Genomic DNA, 10710 nt, shown 5'->3' with positions numbered 1-10710 from the left:
GCAGCAAAACCCTAACTCAGACGCAACGAAACCCCCAACAAAACAAAATCACAGCCGCAACACAACCCTATCTCAGTCGCAACACAACCCTATCTCAGTCGCAACAAAATATAAATCAGATGAAATATAATACATAACTGACCCACAAACTCAACAAAACACAATATATAACGTCGCGATATCCTACCGGAAAAGACGAACTCGGAGATAAGAATGCGGCGAAGACGGCGGCGAAGACGATTTCGTACAAACGAGTTCAGAATTCTGATTTCAGGCACGATGATAACAGAGAAAACAGAGTACACAGACAATGTCGATGACGGAGAATGGGAGTATCTTCGCGGTTCTTTTTTCGACGGTTCTTCTTCAAGACGACAAAACGATGTTCTTAGTTAGTTTTTTTTAACTTCGATTTAGTTATGTTGGAGAAGAGACGGTTTGGTTTCTATTGTGGTGGTGATGTGTAATTTTAATTACTGATGTGGATTATATGTTTAAAAGTAATTTCAATTTAAAAAAACTAACCAAAGACCCTTAGAGTCATTTACTATGGGTGTCCAAACATTCTAATCATTTTAAAAAAATGTTTAACATTCTAGTAATAAACCAATTTTTGTTATACATTCTAGTCATTTTCTCATAAAATAATCGATCTCCTGGACGGTCGAATTTGGAGTGGTCTTAGCTGCACATTAGTTGTCCCTTCAAATCGCTTACGATTGATTGCATATGGCTTTAACAACAACAAAAAGTTTATATTGATTTATATATCATTTTCTAAAGAAAATTGCAATGGTTGAACAAGGAAAAAACACATTATTGATCTCGATCCTGACGTTAAGAATTACAATACTATATCTAAACATGTTTTTGTTTGTATGTAAATGTACATTTAGGTTTAGGTTTAATTACAATATATATAAGCAACTATTGTAATTTAAGACCTCGGCTGGTGGTATAGGAACCTCGGCTGAGGTGCCCGCCATCACGAGTTCGAGCCCCGGCCACAGCGGATTTAACATACCTTCCGTTGGGGCGCTGGACTCTTTACGGGGAGATAGTTGGGAATGTGACTGCCCAGATACCAGAATTACCAAAAAAAAAAAAAAAAAAAAAAAAAAAAAAACTACTGTAATTTAAGACATGTCTTCATCTAAATCTCAGAGCTAGATATAACGTTTTGGGTTTTTTTAGAAGTATATATATATAATGTGTGTGTGTTTTGAGTGACGGTAAATTCTACATAAACAGTCTTGTTACTCTAGGGACAAAAATTACAGGAAATCTTGAAGGTAGATACACGATTATATAGATTTTGCTATAGAAAACATATCTCGTAACAATTTAAACTTTCGGTTTTAGTTTTTTTTTTCTAAGGTTAATAGCTAGAGAATCTGGATTTCTCAAAAGTACAACAATTAGTAAGAACAACAATATTTTTTTTTTCAATATTTCTAGATGGTGAATTGATATGTTGATATGCGTATAATCAAAATCTTATGTCCAAAATGTGTGTGCACGCATTTTTCAGTAAGTATTTGAAAACGTCAAATGAATAAGTGCTTATTAATCAATCTTGATGACGTGTAGATGTTCCAACAAGTTGGGATATGAAAAAACAGAAATTCGTTGTCAGAAATGTGAAAAGTGAAAAGTCAACTACGTTGATGAGCTCAGTACTTTCTGTGTTGTTAAATTTGCAACATGTGTACTCTTGCTATATTAATCTGGGAGTATATAACAATGGAGGCAAGGGAATACTACAATAATGATTATCAATGTATTATCGTTCACCATGTGGTTTATTTATTCTGATTAAAGTCAAGACAGCTCTCAATTTGTAAACTTTTGTAAATATATATATATATATAACTGAAATATACATAGATAGACATATTTTAAAATTGTTGACAAAAAAATCAATTTTCCGATTACAAGAGCAACCTTAATAAATAGTAGAAAATAAAAGATACTGATTTTAACAGTGGTTTTAAAATCAACTGTACACATCTTTCTTTGAACTTTATTCTAATTGTAAAAGTTCAGTAAAAAAAAACTTAATTCTAATTGATCGATTAGGATTCCAACTCGACCAAGTGTAGATACCCAAGACAGAATAGGCTAATTCTTGGGCTTATCCTTATTCTTACTACATTATTGACGTCTAATTGTGGGTATACACAACTTGCATATATATATAACATTTCAAGTAGATAAAGTCAGAACTCAAATAAACTAATTAAGACATTTCCTAATTAGCGCTTGGGATGTTGGAGAGACTTTTAGTAATTGTGATAATAGATTCATTAACCTTCATCGTGGTCTGCCGACTTATCAAATGCTGGCAACTGAATAATTCAGATATTTAATGACGACGCACCATTAGACTTTTCGTATAATTTTCCTAGATATAGACATCCTCGCTGACTCTCGAATATACAGACTACTATTCTGTTAAACTATGATTAGATTAGAACCGATCGTCCAAGTGTAGTTTAACTTCATAAACTAGCCGTTCGCTATATCTAGGGAACCACCCCCATGCATTTTGCTACTTGTGTTTGTGTATGCAGACGTACGTAGAAATATAATATACTCTTAGCAGCAAAAAAAATATACTAGAGACATATATTACAAAATCATATAAGTATTCAAAAACTATTGCTGATAACGTAAAAGTATAGTTATGTATAGATAATTAGCACAAAAATGTTATTTCTAAAGAATAAAAATAAGATTTAAAGTTTTGTTGGCACATGTGTTTATTATCATCGACTATTCGTCTGAAGCCAAATTGTATATCACAATTCACAAACATCAGTTACACGAGAACGGGGAGAAAGGGCCTTCGCAATTTATGGCATATGTAATCACTCTTCCAAATTAAATGATAGTGGGCTAATGATATGATTAGGCTCACGAAGATCCTCAAACTTAGAGTTTCATTTTGATTAAGAAAACTTACGAACAAATGTAAATTAAGTAGGCTTGGGCCAGAGTCAACAAATAGACGCACGCTAAGACCAAAATATTAAACCCATTGGGTTACAGCTAAACGCTGTCGTTTAGTTTACTTACACGTTAACTTAAGCGACTAAACTAAAGCTAGAACTTTTAGAAAAGTATAATGTTTTACTTTTACCTAACGGATCAACTTTTCTTAATTAAACATTTAAGAATGTATTTAATAAGACAAATGCTTTCCAAAGATTTATTTTCTCTAATTACTTATTTTAGTATATAGCATCAAAGTGTAAATTGTACAATTTTTTAAACTAATAATATCTATCACTTATAAATTTGCAATTAGGAGGAGTAAAATAAGGTATTTGTAACAATAAATGTAGTTAAACCCTTTCTCAAAAAAAGAAAAAACAATAAATATACTTAGATACGATTTTATCTCAAAATTGACATGAGTAAAAAGTATAATAAACAGTTGACCGATATTTACTAAATTATTATATACATACTTAAAAGTCTTATAAAATTGAACAATTCGCTTTCTTCTTCCTTCGGCAACCGCTTCTTCCTTCCTTCCTTCTCTAGTCTTTGTGATCAAAACTTTATCCATCGAAACTCCCCTTTGATTTCATCTACTCTTAAGAGAATGGAGAACCCAAAAAACTCTCCCGATCCTTCGTCTCCTCCTCCTCCTCGCTCTACTTCTTCTTCAGGCCTCCCTTTCTCTAAGGTTCGCTCTCTTCTCCTTTATGACTCTTATTATCTCTGTAACCGAAAGTAAAGGTTATGACTATTTTAGGGTTTTTAATCCACCGATCGTCTCAATTAGGGTTAGGGTTAGGGTTAAAGATTGTATTGTTTTTTTTTTTTTGTGAAATTTTGCAGAGTAAATGCGCGATTTGTTTAGATGAGATTAGGCAGGAAGACGGCAAAGCAATATTTACTGCAGAGTGCTCACATTCGTTCCACTTCGGTTGCATCACCTCCAACGTGAAACACGGCAACAGGATCTGCCCTTTGTGTAGAACCGAGTGGAAACAAGTCCCTTTGTTTGTTAATGACCGTGTTGTCCCTGCCCCTACCTTTCCGGTTCAAACCGGTTTTGAAGATGATGAGCCTTTACCTCATGGAGTAGCAGTGAGTCAGCCTTCTGGTGTTGCTGCTGAACATCAAGCTCTGGAGATTAAACTTCTCCCACAAGTCTCCGCGGTTGAAAAGTCTGTTGCTCGCGTCGATTTCGCTGTTCTGGTTCATCTCAAGGCCGCGGAGGGAGCGAGTGATGATAGACCAGCAACACGTGCGCCTTTGGATCTCATCGCGGTTCTTGATGTGAGTGGTAGCATGGAAGGAACGAAGCTGCACCTTTTGAAAAACGCTGTTGCGTTTGTGATTGATAATCTCGGCGAGACGGATAGGCTTTCAGTGATTGCCTTCTCCTCCGGCGCTCGCCGGCTGTTCCCTCTCAGGCTCATGTCTGAGAGGGGAAAGCGCGAGGCAATCCAGGCTGTTAACTCCCTGGTCGCTGGCGGCGGGACCAACATCGCGGAAGGGCTCAAGATTGGTGCTAGAGTGATTGAGGATAGGAGGTGGAAGAACCCTGTCTCAGGGATGATGCTGTTGTCTGATGGGCAGGATAACTTCACTCTTTCTCGCTCTCATTCTCATTCTCTGGTTCGTCCAAGAGCTGATTACCAGTGTCTGATTCCGAGTTCTCGGATTCCGATACATACATTCGGGTTCGGCGCTGATCACGACGCCGAGCTGATGCACACTATCTCGCAAGTCTCGAGCGGTACCTTCTCGTTCATCGAGACGGAGACCGTGATTCGGGACGCGTTCGCGCAGTGCATTGGCGGGCTTCTCAGCGTTGTGGCTCTTGACCAAGTCGTTGAGATCGAGTGCCTTCACGAGGAAGGGCTGAAGATATCTTCTATCAAAGCAGGAAGCTATAGAAGCAGAGTCTCGTCTGATGGGAGAACCGCCAAGATCGATGTTGGCGACATGTACGCAGAAGAAGAAAGAGACTTCCTCGTGATTCTCGAGATCCCTCGTTGCGAGGACGAGTCGATGCCGTTGGTGAAGATCAGATGCGTTTATAAAGATGCTGTAAGCAGAGAGATAGTCCGCGTGGAGTCGGGAGAGCTTAGCATTCAAAGGCCGGAGCAGCTGACGGGAGAAGAAGTTGTGTCTGTAGAGGTTGACAGGCAGCTAAACAGGTTCCTTGTGTCAGAAGCTATGTCTGAGGCTAGGGTTTTAGCGGACGGTGGTGACCTGGAGGGGGCGGTTGGGATTCTGAGGAACCGTGAGAGGGAGTTGGCAGAGACGCAGTCTGCTCGGGCCAGAGATGGGCTTTGTCTGTCGCTGTCTTCAGAGCTTGGTGCTTTGCAAGAGAGGATGACTAGCAGGAGGATGTACGAGAGATCAGGTCGAGCCTATGCTTTCTCTAGCATGAGCTCGCATTCGGCACAAAGGGCAACGGCTCGTGAACCCGTATGCGGGTCGGCCGCGCCGCAGGCTTATCAGACGCCTTCAATGGCTAGAATGGTGAGTAGGTCTCAGGAGCTGGGGATTAAAAGCCCTAAACCGTCTCCTGCTCGTCGAGACCGAAGCTGAATTTGAGAGAAAAGAGACTAGTTATAATGGTTGTGTGTTGATTGCTTTGCTTTGCTTGTTTGGTTTTATATGGTTTGATTAAAAACTGAGTTGGTTCAGTCTGATCTCTATGGGACAATTGCTGTTTTTTTTTTTCAGAAGTCATTTCAGATTTGATGAAGTTAAAAATGTTTTAAAAATTGGTTTATGCGTATGCCTTGGCCGAAAATCAATCATAGTCGAAACAATTTTTTTTTTAAATCCGATTATTATGCGATTCAAATAAGTTTAAAATTACTTAATCATAATTTAGTATTAGTCCAATCCATAAATTTGTTTAATTATTTTTGTATCTAGTTTTATAATTCATCGAAATAATTTTATAAAAACTGAGTTGGCTCAGTCTGATCTCTAGGGGGACATGGTTTCTTTTGTGGGACAAGTGCTGTTTTTCTTTTTTCTTAAAAGACATTTTTCAAATAAACAATAAAAGACATTTTTCAAATAAACAATCCAACTTAGTACAAATAGTATACAAATTACCACAAGATCTTTGTGCAACAACATAACAAGACTAAAGTTAACTCCAATGTTAGAAGAGCTTTCTTTGGAATCCTGGATCCATGTTTCTTGAAAACCTTGTAAGCTTCAATGGAGCTCCAGGGCAAGGCGGAGACAGGTGTGTGTTGGAACCATCATTACCAGACTCCTCTAGTTGAAGACAGAGAACAATGCTAAAGAGGTTTTGATACAGAGACTCAATGATTTCTTCATCTGAACAAGTTGTAGGAGAATCAATCCTCATCTGATTGTTGTAGTGGTCACAGAGTGGAGAGAGTGCAATGAATCCACTGTCTCGTCTAGAGAGAGGAGACATGGGTTCCACATATGTTGTTACTTCTTCAGTGGAGTTTTCTAAAACTTCCCATCGATCTTCATTATTCATCTTGTTGTTATAGTATCTAGACAGAAAAAAAGTAAACAGTCATATGTATATATAACAATCATACAAGTTAATTTTTCTTTTCACTAGCCACCTAATTTCCATCAGAATCTTCTTATCATGTTCAAACCCCAGTAAATAAATAGCAAAGTTCATCATCACGAAGTTGCTAGTTTTTGTATAATCATAGACGTAGGAGTTTGATGTAATAGTCTAATAGAAGTGTACAATAAGATGTACTAACATACAAATGATTGATAATTTGATATCAAGAACATGAAACAACTCACGAGTTTCGTTACCAACTACGAAGGCCGAGTAATCACAACAAGGAAAAAATTATCCACGCAACGATTTGTATAATATCAGTGTTTTCTTCCCTCCTCACGATATGAGAAAGCAAGTGTTAGTGGATGTACAACAAAGGCATAACCTAGTGCCATAGCTGGATAGAATCTAATCTAAATGGACAATTTGATACGAGAAATTAGATGGTACGAACCATCGAAGCTTATTAAAAGGTTTAGGCATTTATCAGTAAGATGCTTCAATTCAAAGAAGATAAAAAGAGGGAGAAGAAATCATACCTTTGAGTCGTGAGGTCTTCTGTAACTTTTTTTGTTTATCCTTTTCACAGCCACTTTTGTTTACCTTTGCGCCTTTTTTTAGGGATTTTAATGTTTTATAATCTGGAGAAATGGAGAAACATAAGAAAAATCATTCTTGGCCCATTTAATTATTATACCCAATTTTTTTATTGGTTAAACAGATCCAATTTTATTATCTCAAACTCTTTAAAATAATTGGTTTTGGGTGCAAATTTAATTTCAGTTTAGTTAGTATGTAATTTAATTAGTGTTTATGGTTTACAACCTAATCAATTTTTTGAAACTCTACCGATTTGATGTTTTATTTAAATCCGTGTGCAAATATTCATAATCTTATAAATAAAATTTAAATGGAAAGTACAATTTTAAGTGCTAATATAGGCATCATATTATTTCGGAATCTTTCCAGTCCAAACATAATAATTACTAATATGTAAACAAATCTTGCATAATAGTTATTAATTTGCTGTTTATAGGAAAACATGTGGAGGTAATCTTTATCTCTATAGGAAAAAAATCTTTTGTACTTTTAGTTAAACACATTTGTTGATATGTTATTATATATAATAAAAAAAGAACCTTATAAAAGAACATATGTAATCAATCTACTCTTATATTTAGTCATCAAAACGAAAATATCATCAGATAACAACTAAATCGATGACAAGAGTTGAAAGAAAACGTACATCGTTTCGCTAGGGTCAGACATATATGAACCCACAAGATTTTTATGGTCTGCACCTAAGGGTCGGAATGTTGGGCTGGTGATTTTATTGTTAATACAAAGACTAAAAAACGAGTGCATCGTTACCTGTATGCATGTGTGGTGTTTTTCATGTTTTGGTTTTGGGAGATTTAATTATTTTATATTTTTTGAAAATGGGAGATTTAATTATTACTGGATTTGATTCTTTAAAACCTTTTAGTTGAACATGTTTATTTATTGTCGTTAATGGGTTCAGTTTTCACACATTATGGTGATTTTGTATCTTCTTCTTTACCGGCCGTTATATTTATCCTTTTCATATCATCATTACATATGAACCCAACATGCATGACCGACTTTAAAACCAACGCGAAGGACTCCGATTAGTCTATAATATGCTTTAACATCCTATTGCATAAAATTTCAATACAAGTGGATCTCATGCCGAGTTCATAGTATCGAATATATACAAGTACGTGCGAGTCTAGCATAGTAGACATACAAACACATGATATGCCTAGCTAAACTTTTTCCAATGTTTTGAAAAACGGACCACACACTGACCAGTGGCGGTCCCAGAACTTGACTTTACTGGGGTCAGATATATCTGAATTTCAAAAAATTAACAAAATATGGTGTCACTGAGGTTTGAACCTGGATTATTTGTGGTGTCAAAGGGTACCAAAGAACCAGTTTTGCTACAGATCCTTTAAGAAAACCACTACAATTTTATTTATTTCACTGTTTTAGGGGTGTCATCTGACCCCACTTGGGTCTTACTGGGTCCGCCCGACTGACTCGGCATTGTAGTTGGGTCAATGGTCGAATCGGTCCAACCGGTTCAGCTGGATTTTTAAGTTTAATTTAATTTTAGATTAAGTAACTATGTATATATATATATATATATAAGTATCAAACTATTTTATAAAATTTATTTTATTGTTAGAATCTAAAAATAATATGAAAATAAAAAAAAAACTTGAAAATAATATTAAATATAATGAAAAATAATTTATTTAAATAAATATTTAAAACAATATGAAATTCTTATGAAATATTTTTAAAATTTGTAGATTTTTTATATTTTTAACTTGAATTTGAAAAAATCGGGTTTTAATATCGAACCGGGTTACCGGTTTTAGTGAGTTTCACCGGTTTTTAACCGGGCTTGCTGGTTTAACTACAATCAAGTTTTTAATAAACTCTAAAAAAGCTGAATCACAGTCCAACCGGTCTGACCTGCCGGTTCGGTTTTCAAAACACTCACTTTTTCTCTAACCGTTTGTATTTTATTGTTATCATACGTATTAACCCAACTTACCCAACACAGACATTATACCATGCAATTAATGTTAAATATATCACCTTTATTAATTTTGACCAAAGTTAAAACACGGAAATGCAATCTGATCTGTTAATTTAGAATCTTATTTTCTATCTAGTTATGAAGGTAGTCATTTAAATTTTAAAAGGTCCATGTGTTTATAATTTCATATGTCAATTTTTATTAACCTATATTAAAATTCTTAAATTGGTGGACTAACCAATATAAAATCGCTATTTTCTAGAGAAACGGAGACAACAAAAACTCCAAACTCCAAATCGCTGTTAGTGAAGAATGCAACTATGCATTAAAATAGTATTTTCATATTTTTGAATTTTTCTCAAAATCTATGGGTTTAACCCCTACGAAAATATTGAATTTTTCGGTAAATGTTCTATACACTGAAGCCTATGATCTTTAGTGTTTTTTTAAAAAATTTAAACACATTCTACATTTGTATTAATATATATTAAACTATCTTTCAAGGTACATGAAATCGTTTTAATTTTTTCAATTAATATAGTAAACTTCATAATACTCCCTAAATTGGTGGAGTAACCACTATAAAATCACTATTTTCTAGAAAAATGAGACAACAATGGTTCTAAACCTCTTTGATCTTCATCATATGCTAGTGAATGATGCAACTATGCATTAAAACAGTATTTTCATATTTTTGAATTTTTTTCCCAAAATCTATGTGTTCCCTACTAAAATATTGAGTTTTTCGGTAAACTCTCTATATAACGAAGCTTATGATCTTTAGTGTTGTTTTAAAATTTCTAAACACATTCTACATTTGTATTAATATATTAAACTTTCTTTCATGGTACAAGAGCATCGTTTTAATGTTTTGTCAATTAATTTAGTAAAACTTCATAATAGTCCATAAATTAGTGGACTAACAAATATAAAATCGTTGTTGTCTAGAGAAGCGGAGACAACAAAAGTTCCAAACCTCTTTGACCTTCATCATATGTTAGTGAAAGATGCAACTATGCATTAAAACAGTATTTTCATATTTTTGAATTTTTCTCAAAATCTATGTGTTAACCCCCATTGAAAATATTGAGTTTTTCGGTAAATGCTCTATATAACGAAGCCTATGATCTTTAGTATTGTTTTAAAATTTCTAAACACATTCTACATTTGTATTAATGTATATTAAACTCTCTTTCATGGTACATGAGCATCGTTTTAATTTTTTGTCAATTAATTTAGTAAAACTTCATAATACTCCCTAAACTAGGATAAGACCTGTGCCTTGTGCAGGATGAGTTTATTTGTATATATTATCGATAGTTTTTTTTATATATGTGATCATTTTATTTATATATATAAAATATTTTGTGTTGTTATTATATAATTTCTTTCCGATGGATCGGATCAATTTTTATTAAAAATAATGGAACAAAACTATAATTAATACATCATGGGTTGATCGGATTGGACATTAAACAAATTATGACATAAAAACCTTATTTTTTCCATCGAACACATTCTTGAAAAAAGTGAACAGTATTGTTTTCACAGTTGAATTATTTTGACTTTTATCTTCCATATGGTTTTGAAA

The 10710-nt window shown here is 34.5% G+C and overlaps 2 protein-coding genes across 2 annotated transcripts; one reads left to right on the top strand and one right to left on the bottom strand.

The window, feature by feature from the left end:
- The first annotated feature begins 3496 nt into the window (after positions 1-3496).
- LOC106307560 (uncharacterized protein sll0103) lies at positions 3497-5764 on the top strand. Its single transcript, XM_013744547.1, has 2 exons — positions 3497-3694; positions 3850-5764. Exons 1-2 carry the CDS (start codon positions 3611-3613, stop codon positions 5575-5577), a joined length of 1812 nt encoding a protein of 603 aa, XP_013600001.1. The 5' UTR covers positions 3497-3610; the 3' UTR covers positions 5578-5764.
- An 81-nt stretch (positions 5765-5845) lies between these two features.
- LOC106307561 lies at positions 5846-7145 on the bottom strand. The gene is made up of 2 exons (XM_013744548.1): positions 7087-7145; positions 5846-6518 (listed from the first exon to the last, which is right to left on the bottom strand). The coding sequence occupies exon 2, from the start codon at positions 6500-6502 to the stop codon at positions 6149-6151; it is 354 nt and encodes a 117-aa protein (XP_013600002.1). The 5' UTR covers positions 6503-6518; positions 7087-7145; the 3' UTR covers positions 5846-6148.
- Positions 7146-10710: the final 3565 nt, after the last annotated feature.

Source organism: Brassica oleracea, chromosome C8 (genome assembly GCF_000695525.1).
Source record: "Brassica oleracea var. oleracea cultivar TO1000 chromosome C8, BOL, whole genome shotgun sequence".
NCBI lineage: Eukaryota > Viridiplantae > Streptophyta > Magnoliopsida > Brassicales > Brassicaceae > Brassica > Brassica oleracea.
The sequence above is the reverse complement of the archived record's forward strand: the minus strand, read 5'-3'. Positions and strand labels throughout refer to the sequence as shown.

Bases quoted from the DNA above. Each gene is read 5' to 3' on its own strand.
- LOC106307560 (XM_013744547.1), top strand. From the start codon at position 3,611: ATGGAGAACCCAAAAAACTCTCCCGATCCTTCGTCTCCTCCTCCTCCT. The intron at 3,695-3,849 runs GTTCGCTCTCTT...GAAATTTTGCAG, and splicing joins CAGGCCTCCCTTTCTCTAAG to AGTAAATGCGCGATTTGTTT.
- LOC106307561 (XM_013744548.1), bottom strand. From the start codon at position 6,502: ATGAATAATGAAGATCGATGGGAAGTTTTAGAAAACTCCACTGAAGAA.